At 40.4% G+C, this 23,201-nt stretch overlaps 1 protein-coding gene and 1 pseudogene across 3 annotated transcripts in view; one reads left to right on the top strand and one right to left on the bottom strand.

The window, feature by feature from the left end:
• Nucleotides 1-23,201, bottom strand: part of SYN1 (synapsin I) — a gene marked incomplete at both ends in the record, with an annotated part of 51,350 nt that overhangs the window by 20,931 nt on the left and 7,218 nt on the right. For both annotated transcript variants that reach the window (XM_080910724.1, XM_080910725.1), the window contains 4 exons: nt 17,036-17,125; nt 17,706-17,862; nt 19,046-19,137; nt 19,238-19,295. In XM_080910724.1, the coding sequence (XP_080766850.1) occupies nt 17,036-17,125; nt 17,706-17,862; nt 19,046-19,137; nt 19,238-19,295 (397 nt within the window). The remainder of the gene's footprint in view (nt 1-17,035; nt 17,126-17,705; nt 17,863-19,045; nt 19,138-19,237; nt 19,296-23,201) is intronic.
• LOC308415760 (large ribosomal subunit protein eL38-like) lies at nt 19,893-21,466 on the top strand (annotated as a pseudogene). Its single transcript has 2 exons — nt 19,893-19,932; nt 21,254-21,466. The product of its transcript is annotated as a large ribosomal subunit protein eL38-like (transcript).

Genomic DNA, 23,201 nt, shown 5'->3' with positions numbered 1-23,201 from the left:
GGACAACTTATCTTCCATCGAGCTTGTGTGTCCTGATGAGTTCTTTGTGGAACTCTCTAGCAACTTCTAATGGAGGTGGAACCCCTTCTTAAGTGTCTTCTGGCCCACTACCTCAATATATGAGCCCTTCTCTGACACCAGATGATCCCAAACCTGTCTCCCAAACACTCAGCCCCAGGTTCCTGCCATGAATCCTGCCTTCCTTTAGTAATTCTCATTGCAGGTCAATTGATCTGTTCACATTCTGGAGGCCCTCAGAACAGAGTCACCATTTCAACCCACTTCTGTAACCAACACAGGTTACTGTGCTTCTACTTTTAGCCTGCAATAGCAAATTCACCCATAGTGGCTGAAATTTTGGAGACTTGGGTTTCATGTGCATCCTAGCCAAGGCATACCAGGGCATGCTTCTACTGACCCGTGGGGTATGGCTTCTTCCCACAGGCCTCTATGGCTGAGAAGCCATAGGTTGAGAGCTGAGTCCTTGGAAAGGTCTGCCATGAAAGGCCTTCTTGAATACTGATAAGAAAAATTAGCATTGGTCCTTGAATGGCAAGCCTGCAACCATCTATTTCCTCTGGGTGGTCCAGTTTGTCCCCTTTTATTTCTGTTCCCTGCCCTCCTTTGCTTGTCCTCATTTTCTCCTTCTTTGTCTCTGCTCCCTATTCTGTTCCACATTCTCAGCCATCTCTTCCTTGTTCACAGTCCCTACTCTCGGGCCCCTGCTGTAACCGCTTTACCTCCCCTACACCCTGCTATCCCCTATGTCCTCTTCCTTGTCTATGCTCCCCTATCCCTGTTCCCAACCCTGGGCATCTGACCCTTGTTCCCAGCACTTGGGAGACAGAGGCAGGCAGGTCTCTGTGTGTTCGAGACCAGCCTGCTCTATACAGTCAGGCGCTGGTTTAAAACAAAACAACAAAAACCACTGACCACCCAAAAGAAACTCCCACCTCATCAACACACAACTCTGTCCTTCCTTTAATTCCTCACTCACTCTTGTCTCCTCCCCAAACCTCAAATTACCACATCCCTGATACTGTTTATTGTTACCTCAAAGTATCCTCTCTTCATGAAAACCAGGAATCCTGGACCCAGGGAAGGGACTAGAGCCAGAGGGGTCTTGGAGTGGGACATTACTTGCTGTGAGCACTCAGTAACTATTTGATGTGCCACAAGTTATCTGATATTAAACTGCAAAAGAGAAGAACTCCCTATTTCCACAGCGTACACCTCAAATTTGTGTGACAAAATTGATATGACCAAATCACAAGGCTTGGGGAGTGGAAGTGAAGAAACATTCAATTGTGCTTATGGAAACCTTCCCCTGCCTTACTCTAGTCTCCACTTTTGACCATTTAGATACAACCAAGCTAGACAGTCCTCAGAGGAATCCTGGGTCCCGCCTGGAAGCAGGTAGGCGTTGAGTTGGAGTGACTCCAACCTCAAATGGAATATGGGCATTCTTACCAAAGGTTCCTGAAGCAGTATGATGCAGTGAAAACCTAGGCCTAGCGTTTGATCCTCCATGGTTCACAATGAGGTGGTTGGACAAAAGAGGAAAAGACTTGGTACGCTGTTCTGTGGGCAGTCCAATGCCTCTGCCACGCCACTTCTGCTTTAGATTTGCCTGTTTGCCAGGCACAGAAATCCTGCTCTCTGTGCATGACAAAGTAACCTCTGCACAAGAATCCAGGAAGTATGGCTGTCTGACCAGATATCAGAAATGAATGAGAAAATATTAAGATGTTGTGCTGCCAGGCATGAGGGGACATACTTATTATCCTAGCAGGTTGGAAGTCAAGGCAGAAGGATCAGGAGTTCAAGGCCAACCTTGGACACATAAGGAGTTTTTTTTTCCCCCTTTGGTTTTAAAGAAAGGGTCTTTCTACACAGACCTGGTTGTCCCAAAACATAATATGTAGACCAGAGTGGTCTCAAACTCAGAGAGAGCCTTCTGCTTTTGCCTCCTGGGTTGTGACATTAAAGACTTGCACCACTATGCCCAGTTACATAAGGAATTTGAGGTCAGCCTGGGTAACATGAGACCCTGTGTCACAGAATAAACAAACAAATGAATAAACATGTGACAAGGAGAACAGAAGAGTTAAGGCCTTTTCACATATATGAAGGGCGGGGACTAGTTACTTTTAAGGTAGAGTGTAAACTGCTATCTACCTACCTGCTACCATTTGGATACAGCTTGAGTGTGTTCCCAGAGGTTCATGTGTTGGAAGCCTGGTCCCCAGTGTGGTTGTGTTGATGGGATGGAACTTTTAAAAAGTGAGGGTCCATTGGAAGGTGGTTAGGCCCTGGGGGATACAGTGCTTGGAAGTCATTAATATAGTCCTCATGGGACCTTGGTAAGTTCCCTTGATGGGTTGTTATAAAAAGGATGAGCCTAGTCCCTGTCTTCCTGTCTTGTCATGTGATCATTCCCTCATGCACGCACTTCCAGAACAAACTACAGCAGTGCTACACACTCAGTATCAAAATCTATTTCAGACGAATAAAGAGCAGCAGTGCAAAATATAATGCTGTACTATGAAGCCCCTCTTATCTCTGATCATTAGCATTGTCACTGTTATCATAAGGTGCATTTCCATATGTATATAGCTCTGCCCAGACTTGGAAGTCTTGATCCATTGCTTTTTATATTTATTGTTGTTGTTATTGTCCTGTATGTGTATGATGTGTGCGGAGACTGATTCACATGAACCACAGTGTGTTTGTTTGCTCCTGTGAAGTACTGTAAAATTTAAATAATAAAAATATTTTTCCTTTTTTATTGGACATTCTCTGTATTTACATTTCAAGTGTTATTCCCTTTCTCCCTTCCCCCTCCCATTGCTTCCATGAAGGTGCTCTCTCTCCCAACCACCCTCTCCCACCTCAGCACCTTGGCATTCCCCTACACTGGGAAAACATGCCTTCACTGGACCAAAGGTCTTTCCTCCTATTGATGCCAGAAAATGCTACTAGTGTTTTAGTCCCTGGGAGCTCTGGCGGGTTTGGTTGGTTGATAATGTTGTTCTTTCCATGGGGTTGCAAACCCTTTCAGTCCCTTCTCTAGCTCTTTCATTGGGGTCCCTGTGTTCAGTCCGATGGTTAGCTGCAAGCATCCTCCTCTGTATCATTAGGCTCTAGCAGAGCCTCTGTGGAGGCATCCATATCATGTTCCTGCCCATAAGCACTACTTGGCATTATCAATAGTGCCTGGGTTTGGTGGCTGCATATGGGGTGGATCCCCAGGTGAGGCCATCTCTGGATGATCTTTTCTCCAATTCCTGCTCCTCTATTTGTCCCTTTATTTCCTCCCGTGAGTGTTTTGTTTTCCTTTCTAGGAAGGACTGAGGCATCCACAGTCTTTCTTCTTTTAGAGCTTCATAAGGTCTGTAAATTTTTTCATGAGTATTCCTAGCTTTTTGGACTAGTATCTGTTTATCAGCGAGTGCATACCATATGTGTTCCTTTGCGGCTGGGTTACCTCACTCAGGATGATAGTCTCTAGTTACATCCATTTGCCAAGGAATTTCATGAAGTCATTGCTTTTAATAGTTGAGTAGTAATAATAAAAATCTTAAGAGGTATTTGGTGGCAGAGGTATTAGATTCCCTATAACATGGTAGCGTTAATGCCTCCTCTAACCTTATCTTCATCATTGATAAGGTTAATCAAGGGCTCTCCTTCTCATTCTTTTGTGTTTACTCTCTTATGTGCCCTTCTATCAACTCATCTACTTCTAGATAAAAATGTATAGGTATATTTTTATAGTCATATTCTTAGTAAATCAAAGACCTGAGTATATAAACTGACATTCTAGAGATATCAGTTCATTTTAGCCAACAATAAGGAGCAAACATGTTTTTATATCTTTTAAGAGTTTTTAATCATTTCCTCATAAATCTGTGTGTAACTTTTTCCCTTTATGCTTGCAGTGTTATACAGGTACATAATAAAATATGATCAGAGCTATCTCCCATTTCTTCCTCCAACTTCCCCAATATCTTGTATGCTTTTATAACCCATTAAATCCAGTCATTAAAATATTTAAAATATTTTTGTTGTTATTGTGAATACTGTTTTCTAATATATTTTCTGTTATTGTTATTTGTGTACCAGAAAACTACTGATTTTCATCCTACATTCTGTTATGCTGCTACTACATTATTGTATTGCCCAGGTTAGCATTATAATTGGTGCCTTCATATCATCAACACAGGTACTTTATTATTTTGGGGGATCAAACTTAGGGTTTTGTACATGCTAGGCAAGTACTCTGCTCCTAAGATACACCCTGGCCCAAATAAAGATTGTCAAATGTCCTCTTACCCATTTTTATGGCTATAGTTTTTTGTTAAATATTTATTTCATGTATGTGGGTACACTATCACTGTCTTCAGAAACACCAGAAGAGGGCATTGGATCCCATTACAGATGGTTACGAGCCACCTTGTGGGTGCTGGGATTTGAACTCAGGACCTCTGGAAGAGCAGTCAGTGCTCTTAACCACTGAGTCATCTCTCCAACCCTATAGTTGTTTTTTTTTTTTTTACATCTAAGTGCATTAGTTCGACATATCTATAATAATTTCAAAAAGAAGCAGAGACAGTAAGCACCTTTGCCTGTTCCTGATCTTACTGGATATACCCTCAGTGTTGTCTGTGTGGTTATAGTCATAGAACTGAGATATGCAGATTTGATCATGATAAAGCACTACCAATTGATTTCTATTTTAAGTACTTTTATTAAAATAAACTGCTAAAAGTTTCCTACATAACTATGGGAATAATAATTTTCTCCTTAGATCTATCAACATACTGCATGATTGCAATATATTAATTTAAATGAAATATTATTGTATTTTTAGAAGGAAACTCTCTTACCTCCCTCCCCCAAAAAAAGAAGAAAACGCTCTTGATCTTCCTCCTTCCTTTTATCTTTTGTTGTTATTTTATTTGAAGAGACAGAGTTTCACTCTACAGCCTAAGTTGTCCTAAAACTCACTATATAGTCAAGGCTTGCCTGGAACTTGAGACAAGCCTCTAGAACCACCATAAGTGCTCTTCTTAATGTATTATTGTTGTTGTTGCAAAGTGGCAAAGAAACAATAAAGCAAAGAGATAAAACAAGACCAAGACACAGTATCAAGACTGAGAGCAAGTCACATAGGTGAGGGTTCTGAAGGTCTAAAGACTAGTGTTTTCTTATTATTTTTTTATATTCTATATTTGTTAGTTAAAAGTTCAAGATTTTTTTGCATTGATATTCATGGGTAAATTTATATATGGTTTAATTGTGTGCTATCAATGTCATAAATGCTTTAGAAAAAAATAATGAGCAAGGTTTTTTACTTTTTATTATTTGGAATAATTTGTGATTTACATGTGAAAAGATAAAATCAGTATAGTTTTAAAACCTAAACATTTAATAAGATTTTTGGGAGATGCTTTCATGAACTTATTCTATAACTGAGACGAATCTGAATGCCTGGTACTTCTGCCTTTACTGCATAATGTTGGCGTTTACCATCACACCTGACCAAAATGACTCTTTTCTGCAGCCTCTACAGTGACCAAAAATGTATAATAATCTAAGAAAGCTGCCATTTCATGAAGTGTGGTAAATTCAATGAAAATTGTAAGAGATCATTGTTATTGAGATCCTGCACTAGGGTCCAACAGACAATAGGGAAAGACAATCAAATGGAATCACTCATCCTAAAGTTTCTCATAACTAGATCAAAATGAAGATGCTATCTGACCTTCCAAAAAGTCAGGAGAAATGACAACCAACATTTCCAAGCAGGCTAGTGTCAGTTGGCATACCAAGGAAGGTGCTGTTGTTTCCTGTTGGTTTGCTTGTTTATCTTTACAAAAAAAAGATAACGTGGAGCTGGAGAGATGTAGCTCAGGTGGTGCAATGTTTGCCTTGGATCTGATCTTTAGTTCTACATAAAATTGAGCATGGAAACAGATACCTATAATCCTATCACTCAGAAAGATGAGAGCTTCAAGTCATCCTCTGCTATATGGCAAGTCTGAGGCCAGGCTGTGCTACATAGCATGAACCAATCTCAAAAATTAGTTAACAAGAAGTGACCTCATCTTATCCAGTTATTTTCCTATGGTTCTACCTCCCCATGCCAAGCTTGTAAAGAGAGTAAATTTGAAATGGTTAATGTGATTTTGTCTTTTGTTTCTGCTTCCTTTGGTTTTTAATGTGTATAAAACTACTCTCCTCTGCTCAGCACATCAGAACACATTACACGGAATAGGGTGTTGCTAGCTGCTAGAATTGAAAATAAAGTCAATTAGAATCATTAAACTAGGAGGCCTGATCTTTTCTGGAGGGAAACAGAGGATCTGGGAGAGGCGAGGGTGGGAGGAGCTACTGGGAGGAGTGGAGGGAGGGGAACTACAGTTGATATCTAATGTATGAGAGAATTAAAAAAAAAATCATTGAATTGTAATTTTGCCTTTTGACAAGCACTGGATGAGATGGAACAGGGCAGGAATTCCTCCAAAGCGCCATTTCCAAGACAACTGGCTGACCTTGAAGCTCTACACAAGCAGAAGTGAAGTTGTAACTGGTCTGCCAGGGCATAAAAGGCAGGCCCTAACATGCACAACAAGGTCATCAACAAGGCGTGGATGTTTACACATCATCCAGCCAGATGTCTCAAAAGAAAAAAAGAAAATGGGCTCAATTAAGAGTGGCTCACTCACCAACCAGGCAGCATACACAGGCTGGCCCGAGCCCCTCCCCTATCCCCCACACATATACAGCAGCGAACTGTCCAGTCTGGCTTCAGTGGGAGGAAATGCACCTAATCCTTGAAAGACTTGAGATGCCAGGGAAGGGAGATTCACCCTCTCAGAAGCAATGGGGAAGAGGAATGGGAGGGGGAACTGGGAGGAGGGCAACAGCTGGAATGTAAATAAATAAAATAATTTTAAAAAAGAATGGCTCACGAATGGAGAGGAGGCTTCTGTGGCTGCACATGATAAATAATTATAACTTTAAATAATCAGCTCAGGAAAGTCACTAAAAACGCAACAGAAATATATTTGGGGTAGGTGGGGAAGAAACTATTCCCGAGTTGCCACCTAAGATTAATTAAGATGAACAGTTTCAACAAAAATGTATGAGCTGTGCAAGGAATTAACAAAACACAATACAAACACAGGGACTGTTAGAAGTCAAGCCTTCCCCTTGCCTGCCTTCAGCAACCTAGTGCTGGCAGCTAAACTATGTATGTCACCACTCACCAACCCTTTAAAAGGTCCCCTCCATCACAAGTTAGTCTCTTACTCTGTTCCTCTCTCTTGCTGTGTCTCTCTCTCACACCCCTCTACACACCTCTTGCCTGAGATCTATTGTGTGGTGCGATCTCTGCTGCATCATTTATTGGCTCCCATCTGCCAAGACACCCTGGCGCTAAATCCTCTCACTGGTGTTGCTGGCTCTATAGGTTCTCCTGGTGCCTGTGCACCCACCACCCTCAGTACCACTCCACTGGACTCTCCTACCACCAGCAGCCTAAACCACACTGGGACCCTACCCATCTGTTCCACCTACCCACCTTTTGGACCACCAATCAATTATTAACCTTCCATCGATCACTGGCAATTGGTGAGTGATCCCTCTCATTTGGCTTAAATGCTTCCTGAGTCTCTGGTAATCTCGGAAGTGGAGGTACCCACCCATGACCCTTTCCTCTATGTGGGCACCTATGTGTTTCTCTGGCTCTTGCAGCCTTCTGCATGTGTGTGATGTCTCCCTTCTCTCTTGCAACCACACAGATTCAGCTCTCAGCCCTGTCTTGGAGCTTATAGGAACACACTAACTAGCAGAGTGTTCAGTTTTTTGAGTCTCTCTTCCTCCATGGACTCAGATTTTATTACAACAGCTTGGCCTCCGTACAGATCAATGGCAAAAAAAAAAAAAAAAATATGGTGAACTCAATTTCCGAATTCTCACAAATTGTTAGCAACTGCACAGAAAAATGACCTGTAATATCTTATATATCTTTGCTTTGCTCTACACTTTCTCTACTTCCCACTCTTAAAAATACATCATCTCTATGATTTCTTTGTACTTTGTTGACAAAAATGTTAAGATTATGCTGTAAACTCTTATCTGAGGATTTGCAAATTCATTGGATATAGTACGAAATCTGTAACAAAATTTGGCTTTAAACTTGAAACAAAAGGCTTATAATAAAAAATCTATACATTTGTAATTCAACTCTGGATTAGGATATACGTAACTTGTATTTAAGTCTATATGCATATGTATGTGACTTGGACTCAGCTCTGAGTGTATGTGGCTTGAATTCAACTCTCACTATAAACTTTGTGTGTGTGCTAGGAAAATAGCAACCATGTGGCTCTCTACCATCTTTTCTGGTAATTTCATCAGGAAATAAGCCGCCACATGGCCGGCAAACATCTTTACTAAGGTTAAAGAGGATATGCCATGTGACTTCACCACCTTAACATGACCACAGAGCATAAAGCAACATTTGTAATACTTCTTAGTCCCGTTTATCTGTTTATCATTGTATCTCCTTTTAGACTAAGGAAGCAACAACGTCAAATATCTTGGATTGATATGGACTTTTATATGATAATACACATTCAAGGTTATATTTACTACAACATACTATATATGTGATTTAACTCTGTCTTCGACTATACTGTATATGATAATAATATTTTTTAAAGATTTATTTATTTATTTATTTGGTATCCGAGTACACTGTCGCTGTCCTCAGATACACCAGAAGACATCAGATCTCATTACAGATGGTTGTGAGCCACCATGTGGTTGCGGGGATTTGAACTCAGGGTGTCCAGATAGCCAGCAACTCTCTTGTCATTTTTAATAGATTCAGGAGCTGCTTGATCTGTGTTTCCTGCTTACTCAGGTGAAATCCATCCTTCTCAAGTCTCTGATGGGACTGATAAACGGGCTAGTGATAGATTTGTCAGAGTAACAGCAACAACCAAGGCTTTAGCCGCCTTCTCAGTTCTTTATGTGTAAAAATAAGGTCACAAACAAGATTTCAAAGTAACTTTTTACTATTCCTTTATTTAAAGGAATTGGCTTTACAATGACTGCTCCTAGTAATTGACCACTTGAGTCTTGTGGTGAACAATTGGGTAGAAAAAAGGTAAAATTTATGTAATATCTGAAAGGATGAAAGCTTAAGTAGTGAGGATCTAAAAATCTTTTAGGGTCTAAGATGTGTAAACGCAAGTTATAAAGATCTGAAGATAAGAAGCTTTAGTTGTGATAAGAAAGTGACTTAAGGTATAAAAATAAAAATGTTCCAGATTTCTACAGGTATACTGCTGATATACAAAAACTTCAAAAGTTCAGAGTTTTAACATTAATCAATGGAGTTCTCACAAAATATTAATCTAGATCTGGTAAGCACTGACTACTATTATCATAGTCACAAGCTCAAGATTTTAAATTTCCCTTTGTTATCTTCTTTCAACTTTTTTATTGGAAATTCTCTGTATTTACATTTCAGATGTTGTCCCTTTCCTACAATCCCATCCCCCTGCCTCCATGAAGGTGCTTTCTCTCCCAAATACCTTTCCACCTCAGCTCCTACACTGGGAAAACAAGTCTTCACTGGACCAAAGGCCTCTCTTCCCATTGATGCCAGACACTGCTGTCCTCTGCTGCATATGCACCTGGAGCCATGGGTCTCTCCATGTGTGCTCAATGGTTGGTGTTTTAGTCCCTGGGAACTGTGGTGGGTTTGGTTGATTGATAATGTTGTTCTTCCCATGGGGTTAAAAACCCTTTCAGTTCCTTCAGTCCTTTCTCTAGCTCCTTCATTGAGGCCCTCTTTCATCATCCTCTAAGTGTAGATTTAAAAGTGCTTTTCATTGTCCTAAAAACGTCCGTCTAATCTGTATTTGGCCAGTCTTCTAAAAATAGGAAAGAGGTCCTGCTTTTGCCGTCCATATTCATACTGAAAATGAAGGGAGGTTTTGCCCTTCTGCTCCAAGGGAGGTCTCTGTACTCCCTGAGCTCACCTTAAAGAGTATTCATGCTTTTAACCTAAACTAATTTCCTAAGCTTCTACTATAACAAGAAGGTATGAGTCTACAGTCTTTTCTAGAATGTAGATTTCAATAAAGATTACAGTGTAATGCTAACATGTCTAAAATTTATCTCTTTTAGTAAACTTACAAATTTCTCATAAGCTTTGTGGAATCAGATTGAATGCATCTTTCATTGGTCAAATGAACTCCAGATAAGTGCTGTCAATAAGCCTGTTCCCTTACTTGCCTACTTCACTTATTCCTGAGGGTGGGATCTCTCTCTTTCCCCCTGCTTTTGGGACTCCCCTACCCCAACTACCAAGATCATAGGCCTAAAAGTAAGAAAAAAAATCCCATCTAAACTCTTTATCCTCTGCCCCTACCACTATATGTAACACCTGTTCCAGCATCCTGCCAGATCCAGGTGTTCCCTCAAAATCTGCATCCCAGACAACTAGTGACTAGCCCTAGGTGGTCCAGCTTCAGAAACTGCTTCAACTAGGACTGTATTTCCCTTGCCCCAGATGATCCCACAGAGCCTGGACAGCCAGTGAAACAGCCTGCTCTTCCAAGACTTGGCCATTATCCCAGCTTTCTTGGGTTCCCAAAGATGTCAATGCTCTCACTAGGTCAGCAGGAAGTAGTCTAAAGAGTACAGTGTCCCCATCCCTGCCTCACAAGTCACCCCTTCCTATTTCCTCACCTTTTATAATAAACAAAAGGGAAGGATGTTAGAAATCAGATGTTCCCCAAACCTGCCTTCAGCAACTCAGTGTCAGCAGCTAAGATACATCATCACTAGTTGCCAACCCTTTAAAATGTCCACTCCATTACAGATTAATCTCTGTCTTCTGGCCTCTTTGTCTCTCTGATGTCCCCCTTGAGATGTCTTTTTGCTCCCCTTCCCCCCAATAAACCTCATTTATAAGATGGTGTGATTAGCAGCTGAGACTTTGGACTTCAGGAGGCAGTGAAATGGTAATTACAAAGTGCTGAAAGGAAAGGCATATACAAACCAAGAAGTCTGCATCCAGAAATGTTACCCGTGATAGTTTTAATCGTCAATTTCACATAATCTAGCATCCTCTAGGGAGAGAGTCTGGCCGAGGGACTGCTCAGACTAGGCTGGTTTCCGGACCTGGACCGCGGAAGAGTGGAGGAAGCCAGCTGAGCACTGAGCATGGGTACATCTCTTTCTTTCTATATGATTATGGTTGGGACAAGCTGCTTCGGGCTCTGCTGTGGTGACTTTGATACTATGATGGACTGTAACCTGGAATTGTGAGTGGAAAGAAACCTCTCTCTCCACTAAATTGCTTTTTGTTGTGGTATTTTATCAAAGCAATGAGGATGAAACTTGGACACTGTCTTTCAAAATTGAAGAAGAAATAAAGACATTATCAGATAATATCTGAAATAATTAATCATTAGTACATCTATTCTATAAAAACAGTCAAATGAAAAAATTGTCTAGAAACTTGAATCTTCATGAAGAAATAAAGAACAAATGATAGTAACCATAGAGGGATTTTATATATGCACACATGCACACACAGAGATATCTACACACACACACACACACACACACACTTATTTATTTATTTATTTATCTATCTATCTATCTATCTATTTATTTATTTATTTATTTTTGAGGTCGTCTCTTATAGCCCCTTGAACTCTATTTAGCTATGGCTGACCCTGAACTCCTGATCCTACTACCCCTAACTCCAAATGTTGGGATTCCAGGCATGTTCCACCTGGCCTGTCAAATAATGATATGAATGCTTTGTTTTGTTTGATATACATTTTTCTTCCCTTACTTAAAGGTAACTATATAAGGCATAATTATGTTTATAGTCTTTGGTGCACAATTGGTAAAGATGTCATTTGTATGCCAACAATATCATAAAGTGTAACAGTGACTTTATTCACCTGATGTAATTGTTGTCTCCAAGGCTTACTGCCTCTGTGTGCTGACCCAGGCCTAGTTCTGGAAGCTTCTAGCCTTTGTACAATGTAATCTAGGCCTAGAATGCTTTCAGCCTCTGAGACTTACTACTGAATGAACTCTCTCCTTAGTATTTTCTGATCTCTGGCTGGGTAATTCAACTCAGCTGTTCTGGCTTTAATTCCTCCCCCAGCTAACTGACTCAGGCTGCTTCTCTAGTTTCTCCTGAATTGCTCTACTTGGCCTCAGACTAACTCTGGCAATCTGTTCTGAAATTCTGACTCGTTCTCATTCTCTAGTTTGTTCTGTCTTTATCTGTGTCTACCTTGTTCTCTACCTGCATCCTGTCTCTGTACAACTGTTCCAGTAAAACTGCCTCTTTCCTCTCTCTTCACTGCTCTCTTAAGTAGCTTCCCTTTCATCTCTTTTTATGAGAGTTGGACATATCCTATTTTGTCAACTCTTTATCTGCCACTCAAATTCCAATCATAGCTGTATAAGTTAAGAAATCACCTGTAATCCCCAGGAAAAACACTAAAACTATATATTTGGAAAAGTGAATATTGAAAAAAAACCCTCAAAATTGCAAACACAAGACTAAAAGAATTGCTGGATATGGTGGATCATACCATTAATCCCAGCCTCAGGAGGCAGAAGCAGGCAGATCTCTCTGAGTTCAAGACTAGCCTGGTTAGTATAGTGAATTCCAGGATTTCCAGGGCTACACAGTGAGACCCTATGGAATGTGTTTTTAGTGACCCTAGGGGGTCAAGGCAGAAGGATTATATTTAAGATATGTCTGGGCTATATTATGAGTTCAAGGACAGATTGGACTGCAAAGTGAGATTCTGTCTTAAAGAAAAAAAATAAAAGAAGAAAAATTGCAAGCATAAATCCTAACTTACTAGTAAATAGGTTGAGTGAAAATAAATTAAACACTCCATTTAAAGACAGAATGGGGTTGGAGATTTGGCTCAGCAGATAACAGCACTTGCTACTCTTGCAGAGGACTCAGGTTCAATTCCTAGGAGGAAATACAGGAACAAAGTCTGGAGCAGAGACTGAAGCAAAGGCCATCCAGAGACTGCCCCACCTGAGTTCTGGCCCATATATAGCCACCAAAGCCAGACAATTGCTGATGCCCAGAAGTGCATGCTGACAGGAGCCTGATATAGCTGTGCTCTGAGAGGCTCTGCCAGAGCTTGACAAATACAGAGGTGGATGCTCACAGCCAACCATTGAACTGAGAATGGGGTCCCCAATGGTGGAGTTAGAGAAGGGATTGAAGGAGCCTAAGGGGTTTACAACCCCATAAGAACAACAATTCCAACCATCCAGAGATCCCTGGGACTAAACCACTATCCAAAGAGTAGAAATGGATGGACCCATGGCTCCAGCTGCATATGTAGCAGAGGATGGCCTTATTGGGCATCAATGGGAAGAGAAGGCCCTGGTTCAGCCAAGGCTTGATGTTCCAGTGTAGGGAATTATCAGGGCTGGAAGGTGGGAGGGGCTGGGAGGGAGCACCCTCACAGAAGCAGGGGCAGGGGCATGGGATAGGAGTGTTATGCAGAAGAAACCTGGAAAGGGGATAACATTAAAATGTAAATAAAATATATCCAATAAGGAAATAAAAGAAGACAGCAACAACAAAACAAAACAAAAAAACAAACAAAAAGCCAAACCAACCAACCAACCAACCAAAAACCAGAAAGTGCTTGCCTACTCCAATAACATGAGGTGTTTTTTCTTCTACCTTTTCTATCAATTTTAGAGTTCTGGGTCTTATGATAATGTTTCAGAAAACTAAATCAGACCTACCAATAAGTAGACCTAGCTACATCATGCCTGGGTAGTTACCCAAAAGATATCACAGCACTTTTCCCAGCAGCTAAACTGTGAAACTAACAAGGAAGCACATAAAATGTGGTTATATACACAATGACATTTTTTAGTCATAAAGGAAAATGAAGTTATATCATTTGCAGAAAAATGGATATAAATGGAGATAATTATATTAAGTGAAGTAAGTTAGTTTCAGAAAGACAAAAATCACGTTTTCTCTGCAGGTCCTAGATTTTTTAAAAATAGATACATAGAATTGCATATATACAAACGGCATGAAAATGGAATCAAATTTATCTGGGGACCAATGCAGGGCAAGGGGAGAAAAGTGAGAGGGAGTGTAGCCTGATTTTGGGGAGGGTGTTGCTCAAAGCACAATATATACTTACATGAAAATGGCCTTATGTAATGTATGTATCATAAAATAAAATACAGAAAAAATCCTTCTACCAAATATTTAAAGAAGATGTAACATCTATTTCCCTCCCCCTAAAAAATAGAAAGGAATCAAATACTATTAGGCTTTTCTATGATAAAAAATAGTGTTCTGATACCCAAAGTACATTATAAAAGAAAACTACAGGCCAGCACTACTTCCAAATATAGATGCCATAATCTTTAACAATGTACTATCTGAATCCTACAGTGGATTTACACTATGACCAAGTGAGCCCAGTAATGCAAAATTTTACAGCAAGATATATTAAAAAACACATTTATGAAAATATAAAATTACATGAAAATAAATTAATGTAATATAGTATATTCATAGAATAAAGAGCAAAAGCCACATGATCACATCAACAAGACAGCAAAAGCATTTGACAAAGTCTAAGACCCTTTCATGATAAGAACAATCACTTGGATAGAAAGATAACTTCCACCAACACACTGAGCAGGTAAGATATGCCAGGTGGAGGGCTTTAATTACTTCATATGTATTCAGTAATTTCATTCTCACACTAACACTATGATTCAAGAAAAATTATTACCTGCATTTTACTGATGGATAATCTAAGGTGCATGGCATTTAATGAAGTTGTCTTGTGTTAGTAAATAGTAAATAGTAAATTGTAAGGCCAGTATTTGCACACAAAAATTCCAGCTATGGAGTCCATGCTCATAATGGCACTCAACTGAACTGGTTCTCACAGAATAAGGAATAAATAATAATGGTGATAAATACATTTTGGGGAAATTGGATTTTCATAGATCTAATGGTTTGGCTGGGCATGGTAGTGCATATATCTTTAGTCCCAGAGCTAAGGGAGGCAAAGGCAGGTGCATCTCTGTGAGCGCAAAGCCAACATGGTTTCCAAAAGAGTTTCAGGACAGCAGAGTGGTTACATAGAGAAACCCTTTCTTAAAAATTCAAATCAAACCAAATAAGACAGAACTAATGCCTTGATATGTAAATAAACCTAATTCATACATTTTAAATTTATATGGACAACCATAAATACTTGTAATATTAGAAATAAAGTCAATAATACTATGTTATCACTGATATTTAATTATAATTTAAGTCATAAAATTGGTAATGTTTATTTATGTAAGTAAATATAACTTGTAGCACTGGAAAAATTAGTAATTAGTTGTAGACTTTGATGGATTCAAATTTTTAGTTATAACTAAAATTTGACTCATAACCATTAGCACTTATAGTTTCTAGTAACCATAATGTAAATATCAATATCTATATTGATATATATATATCACTGAAATATTAACAATTTGATTTTTTCTCAGCATAAATACTAATAATGTATATAGGTAACCTTAGTTTGCTACAAATGCAATAAACTATAGTATTAGTTGTTACATCTAATACATCAAGTATTAGTAATGATAGTTTCTATTTGAATACACTTCATAACAAACACTTCTAATTTGTATATAAGTATAATTTGTGATATAATTACCTATACTCTTTGATGATACTAGTAATGATTATTTGATTTTTAATGTAGCCAGGCTGGCCTCAAACTTATAATCTTTCTGCCTCTACCCAATCATTGCTGGGATTATAGACCCATGCCACTATATCTGGCTGATTATTTGATTTCTAGTAAAATTATAATTTAATTTATAATATTGGTACCCACAATGTATATCAATTGCAATAACATGTACTATTTATGATCATTTGTAGTAATAATGACTATATTTTGTGACAATAAACAATTCAATTCTTCTATTTGTAAATAATTTATATTACTGCTATTGAACAATTTAGTTGTCATTCTTAGTTTTAAATATGGGTAAAATTTCTATCAGGATGAATATTTAATAATTTTAGTAGTAATTATTTGCTTTCTACATGGAATGCAATCTGATTCAGCATGTTAATCCTATTAATTCACACTAGAAATACATCTTTAATACTGGTAAGAATGAATAATATAAAAATAGGATTTGATAAACATTAGGATCGATAACTTAATTCATACTTGTAACTATTAAAAAATTTGTGGTCCTGGCTGAACATTTCTCATCAAAAATTGAAAATATGAAATGTTCCCAATGATGAACCTTTTGAGCACCACCATGTACTCCACAAGTGTCATGTTCTACATGTGATCTCATATGCCAGGGAGCAGTCAAGACATAGGCTTTCTAAAAATACTGTACAAGAGTAAACTGGAGTTTTGTGAATAAGGTATATGTGAAACATTAATTTCATGTTTAGACTTCGGCCCCAGACTGGAAAGAGATGGTTCAAGGATTAACAGCTGTTACAGAGAACTGAGGTTCAGTTTCTAGCTCCTACATGATAGCTTACATTGGCCTGTAACTCCATTTTCTGGGGATTTGACACCTTTTTCTGGCTTCCGTGGGCACTGTGTGAATATGGTACACAGACACATACATATAGACAAAGCGCCCACACACATAAAATAAAAATAAACTTTTAGATTCAAGTTCCATGCTCAAAATAACTTATACATATACAAATATTTCAAAATCCAAAAAGAAAACTCTGAAATCTGAAGCATTTATGATTTCTAAGCATGTTGAACAAAGGCTATATAATATCTGGTGTGTGAGCACTGTGAAAGAGTTGTGACACACAGGTTGAGAACTGGTGTAATACTCGGACATCATATTACCAATACAGCCATTGGTAACATTACAGTAGTTCTGAATCTTCTCCACTTCGTTCTCCCAGACTTACCATCTCTTTGTGATTGGGATAGAAAGTCTGATCAATCAGAGGGAATTCCTCTGTTCCAAGCTTCTTGTGTAGTCGAACCATCTGGGCAAACTATGAGAACCAGGAGACATGAATCAGTGAGTTCCTTATCTCAGGGGAATCTTTAAACTGATAACCCAAGTGCTAATTTGGATTTGGAATGTCCTCAAGGTCCATGTGTTAACAATTTGTTACCTAGAGTGCTACTGTTGGGAGGTGGTAGAAATTTTAAGAAATGTGTCTGTCCTACCTAGACGTTTTAGGTTGTTGGGGAGGGGTACTCTCACAGGGGATTGCCGTCGTCTTCTTCTCCTTTTCCTTCCTCCCCTCCCTCCTTCTCCTTTTCCTCTTCGTCCTCCTAACTCTCCTCCTTCACTTCCAGGCCACAAGAAAGGTCGCTTTGCTCCACTGTGCACTGTGCTACAAGCCCCGAGCATCAGGGCCAATATACCATAGATTGAAACCCCAATATACCATAGATTGACACCCTAAAAACTGTGAGCTGATTATGTCATGTATTGTTAGTGATGTAAAGCTAACTTGCATATTAAACTTTTAAGCATCTTCACTTCTGAAAACACAGAGTGGCCCTAGATTCCCACGTGCACATATGAGCCATTCCATCTCCATTAGTACGCTTCCGGTAACTTACCACCCAGGGTTTGTCACAGAAGTTGTAGACAGAATGCAAAGAGTTGACACTGGGGATCCCAGCATACTGCAGCCCAATGACCAGACTGCGGTAGTCTCCGTTACGCGCCATGCTGAAGGCATGCTGGCGGATCAGCACGAAGTCTGGCTTCAGAGACCTGGGTTGGGGGCACAGATACAAAGGTTGAGCTCCCCACCCCACCCCCCACACACCAGAAAATTCCCTACCACTCTTTTGAATTTCTAAGTATTCATAAGTCCTGGAAATTGCAAAGTATTTTCCCCCTGTGTCCAAATGCACAAGATGGCCCTGCTGCCTGGAGCATTGTAGCCAACCTTTTCCCATCTGGTGATTGATTTCTTTTCAGACTTTCCGATCTGCTGAAGGTCAGCTTGCAACTCTACCCACGCTGCTTTGGCATCTCCCTGGTCTCAGTCTCTCAGATTCCCAGTTGTCCTCCAAGTGTGTTGCTCAGAATAGACCGCAGCCTCAGGGGATCTGTGAGCTCTTCCCTCTGCCTGCAATATTTCACCTAGCACACCTACAGGAATCTCTCCTTCACTTTCTTTAGGTCCTTCTCAACCGTTTCTTATGCTACCAGGTTATGCTCTATCCAAATTGCAAACCCCACCATCATCTTCCAACAATCCCTGTATCTGCTTTACTGTTCTGGGTTTTCCTTTGTGGTTTCATTTTTTTGCTGTTATTTTTTTTAAGATTGTATATATATATATATATATGGTCTGTCTTAATGCACATCAGAAGCAGGAATCATATCTCATTACATATCCCATTACAGTTGTGAGCCATTAAGTGGTTGCTAGGAATTGGACTCAGGACCTCTGGAAGAGCAGTCAGTGAGCCATCTCTTCAGCCTCTGTTGTTTTGAGACAGGGTTTCCTCTGTGTAAACCAGGTTGGCCTCGCACGCACAGAGATCTGCCTGCCTCTGCCTCCTGTCTATATTTTCTCGTTATCTGCTCAAAGAACAAGTTAAAGGGCTTTATATTTTTGGGGATTGTTTTGTTTTGTTTACCACTAGGTCACTTAGCATGTAAAAGAGTTCTTGGTACACAGTAGGTGCTAAATAAATGTTTGTTGGTGTCAAGTGCTGGGAATAGAACCTACAATAAAGTAGATGTTTAGCAAATATTTGTTGAATGAATAATTGAGGAGTCTCCTTGTGGTCTGCTGGGCTCTATGGCTACTTAGAAACCCCCATCCTGCCACATTCTGCACCTAAGAGTTTGCTCACTGAAGATGTGTGTGAAGCTAGTGTCTCTTCGTCAGTTCCAAAGGAGTCCCTTAGGCTTTTCTCCATAGTGCCTTTTCCATGCTCACCTCACAACTTTGACCCCATTCCGAAGAACTTCCATGTCCACAGAGAATCCACCATTGGCATGAGCCACAAGGTTAAGATCAGAGAATTCAGCCTGGAAAAGATAGAAGATCAGTGGTTTGCCCATATCATGTAAGTGTGAGTAATCAGTCTACAGCCCGCAGTGGCGTTCCAAGCGTGCCTCCTCAACTTACTTGCTCTACTTTAATGTCAATTTCTCCATGGATCTTCTTCCCTTTGAAGTATTTTGCCCTGGGGAAAAATACAGAGGGGCACATCCATCAGTGTTTAGCTCTCAGACATGAACCTTTCCCCCTTCAGTGCCGGTACAGAAACCACATAATATTTTAAAATTGTAATAGTTTGTAAAAATTAATGACAGTGCTCTGTGAACAATTAAGACTAGTGTAATATCTGTGGAAGTATCTAAAAGATATTGTAAAAGGCCATAGAGAGCGGATGTGTTCCAAAATATGACATCTCACCCCATTACTAGTCTAAATATTCCAGTAAAGGCTGTGGAAAATGAATGGTGTTATGTCAATTATAACAGACTTTGAACTACATGGAGGTCTGTAAATGGCTAAGAACCTCAGAGAGTGTAAACATGTGACCTGCGCCTGTTGTGTGATGTGTTCCAGTGCCTGTGTGGTTCTTGGTACTTAAGTCTGCAAGGGTCCAAAGGAACTCTGTTCTCTACCATGAAGCAGCAGCTTGATCATGGTGTCATCCTGCTATGGGTGGACAGTTGCGTCTGAATAGGAGCTGCCAATTGAGAGGTGAAGGCTGTGGCTGGTTGTAAAGAAGCTGAAGCCAGCAATGATGGGGGAGGGAGGAATGCATCTGAGGATGAGGGGAAGCCACAAGAATAGGAACGGGAGCAGCAGCAGTAAGCACATAACAAATTGCTTTGTCATTGTTTCCAGCCCCACCCAGCTTCCAGTAGCCTTCTCTCCTAGGCTCCGGATTCCTACCAGACAGGCTATTTCACAGAAGTTCCGGTTCTGATTTCCACTGAAGGGAGATGAAAGTAAGGGATACTCCTAGGAGCAGTGGTCACGGGCATACACATAGTCAGAAACTCTGATACATGTATATTGCACAAATAGGTTCTTTTGGCTTCACTAATGAGCACAAAAGGACTCAAGAGCAGTTCTCTTTCTCTGTAAACTCTCTCTTTGATCTGTCTCCTCCATCTGTGTCTCTGTCCCTTTCTGTGCCTCTGTCCTTCTCTGCATCCATCTGAACACTCTTTCTCTCTCTCTCTCTCTCTCTCTCTCTTACACACACACACACACACACACACACACACATACACACACACACACTGTTTCTTATCAAATATCAGAAGAGAATCTTTTAAAATCTGCTTGGTTTCCATTTATAACTGATAATAAATGTGGACGACACATAATTTCTTAAGGTTAACCCCTGACCTATTTCTGGTCTCATGGGGGTATAGGGGTGTGATGAATAGTTTTATGCCAACTTGACAATAACTAAAGTCATCAGAGAGGAGGAAGCTTCAATTGAAAGAAATGCATCCATCATTGCTTTTCAAGTTTTCTTTTGCTTGTTGACAAATATACTTGCTACTTTAGTGTTCTGCTTAGGATCCTCTTTGGGATCAACAAGTTGTGGTCCTTTTGACAGTTCCTGGATTTGTCTCCACTGGCCAATGTGATATCTAATTTCCTTCCTTTTAAACTTCCTTCTTTCCTTTCTCCACGCCCCCCAAGGTCTCACTGTGTAGATCTGGCTGGCTGGAAACTTGATTTGTAGACCAGTCTGGCCTTGAATTCACTGAGACCTGCCTGCCTCTGCCTCCCAAGTAATTTGATTAAAGGCATGAGTCACCATGCCCAGCAACCCTTAATTTCTTGAGCTGAGCCCCAGACCTATTTCTGGTCTTGAAGGGAAAACGAAGGTGTGCTAGGTAGTTTTATGTCAACTTGACACAAGCTTGAGTCATCTGAGAGAAGGGAACTTCAACTGAGGAAAAATGCACTGGGCTGTAGGCAAAGCTACAGGGTATTTTCTTAATTAGCAGTTGGTGTAGGATGGTCCAGCCCACTGAAATGGTGCTACACCTGGGCTAGTGGTCTTGGGTTCTAAAAGAAAGCAGGATAATTTTTTCTTGTACTCTTTGGTTCTACCATTCAGTTTTTTGGGCACTTGCTAGTGCTGAACATCCAACACTATGTCTTGAGAAATTGAGGAAATCAAGGATTTTTTGCTCACAGCTCAAGGAAAGGATGCAAAATCCATCAAGATCAAGACTAAGAACAAGGATAATATGAACTTCAAGGTTCACTGTAACAGGTACCTTTCTACCCCAGTCATTGCAGACAAGGAGATGGCAGAGAAGCTGAGGCAGGCCTCTCCCCCTTACCCCTAGTTTGGCAGTGAAGGAGCTGAAATGAACTAAACCTCCACATATGATTATTAAAAACACCAAAAGGTCAAAAAAGAAAGAAAAAGAAAGAGAAGTGAGGCTAAGCAAGCAACGGACAGCAAGCAAGTGAGCAGCACTCTTCCATGACATCTGCATCTTCACTGGCTCTCTTTGAACTCCTGCTCTGACTTCTTTCAATGATGAACTGTGATGTGGAAATGTAATTTCTAACTTGCTTTTGGCCATTGTGTTTCAACATAGCAATGTTAACCATAAGAAAGAAGGTTAGCCTCTTTTTCTCATTCTGGGTTGCCTCTGAAAGGCCATCTCTGCCCCAGAGCACCCCATGGGAACAGCTGAGGCCTCTGACCTGATGATGGCCTAGCCTTTCCTCTGCTCTTTCCTCATTATAGTCTTGACCCCAAAGGCATACCCAGTAAGGCCTTCTGCATGAAAATCCCTGCCTCCTGAGACTGTTCTAGAAAGCCAACCTATAATACTGGGCCATAGGAGTCAAACTACACACGAAGACTCTTAACATGATTCTGTAGCTGGGTCATCCAGCTCCCAGTCGGAAGTGAGCACCCTTAGTGACAGGACAGCCCATAACATACTATAGCCGTGCAAATTCCTCTGAAGCAAGTGCAGTTTGTGCTGGAACCTTGATACAGATCAATGTCATATGATCTGGCAAGCCCTATGACACTGGAGGTGTCAAGAGCGGCAATGAATGAAAGGGAATTTTTTCTCCTGAGGGATGAGGAGTGACAGACACCCTGGGATCCTGGTGTTTGGGAGTAGCAGTGATGGTGGACTGCAATAGGAATCTAGGGGAGGAAAAAGAAGCAGCTGGCGAAGTAGCCTTGCACTTGACGGATGTGAGGGAAATGGTAACCAGATTGTGGTAATTGTTTGTTAAATGGCACTGGTTAACTATAAAAAAATCTGATATAACTGCCAACTCAAGGCAAAATATGAAAGGCAGAAGATGTTCCTGGCTCTTTTAAAAGAAACCTTAAGGTGTAGCTAGAGAACAGATGGAAGGGAGGAACCAGACTCAGGATTCGACTTTAAGTAGGATGGAACTTCAGAGAAGAGTGGTCTACCTCTCTGCCACACCATGTTCAGCCCAACAGGATAGGAGTGGTGTTCTAAGGCTTGGGACAAGGATACATGGATAGACACAGTTAACCATCCTGACCTTACAGGCCCACCTGAACCCATTGCACCAGCAGAAGCAGTTTACTCACCCTTACTACATAGACAGCTTCCCTCTGTTTGGGAAAATGCAGAATGCCTTAAGTAAACTGGGTACTTTATAAGTCAATGTTGGGGGCTGTAGAGTGGTGAAGAGCACTGACTGCTCTTCCAGAGGTCCTGAGTTCAATTCCCAGCAACCACATGGTGGCTCACAGCCATCTGCAATGGGATCAGATGCTGTCTTCTGATGTGTTTGAAGACAGCTACAGAACTCATATACATAAAATAAATAAGACAATGCCTTTCCTGCTCAGGATATACTCCAAATTACTACCCAGGAAAGCTGACTAATAACTAAATCCTGTTCACAGTATATCTCCCAGACCCAGAGACACCCTAATGTTCATATCCATGACTGACCCCAGTGGGATTAGGAGTTAGTGCAGAGGAGAAGTTCAAATAGGAGCTTCTGAGATGGTATCTCAATGCCCCTACCAAGGCAGTAAATCAGGGCTGGGTGTATATGTCAGTGGCAGAACTAGGTTTCAACACCAGCACTGGGG

The sequence above is a fragment of the Micromys minutus genome, assembly GCF_963924665.1.
Source record: "Micromys minutus genome assembly, chromosome: X".
Classification (NCBI taxonomy): domain Eukaryota; kingdom Metazoa; phylum Chordata; class Mammalia; order Rodentia; family Muridae; genus Micromys; species Micromys minutus.
This window is presented reverse-complemented; position numbering and strand designations above follow the sequence as displayed.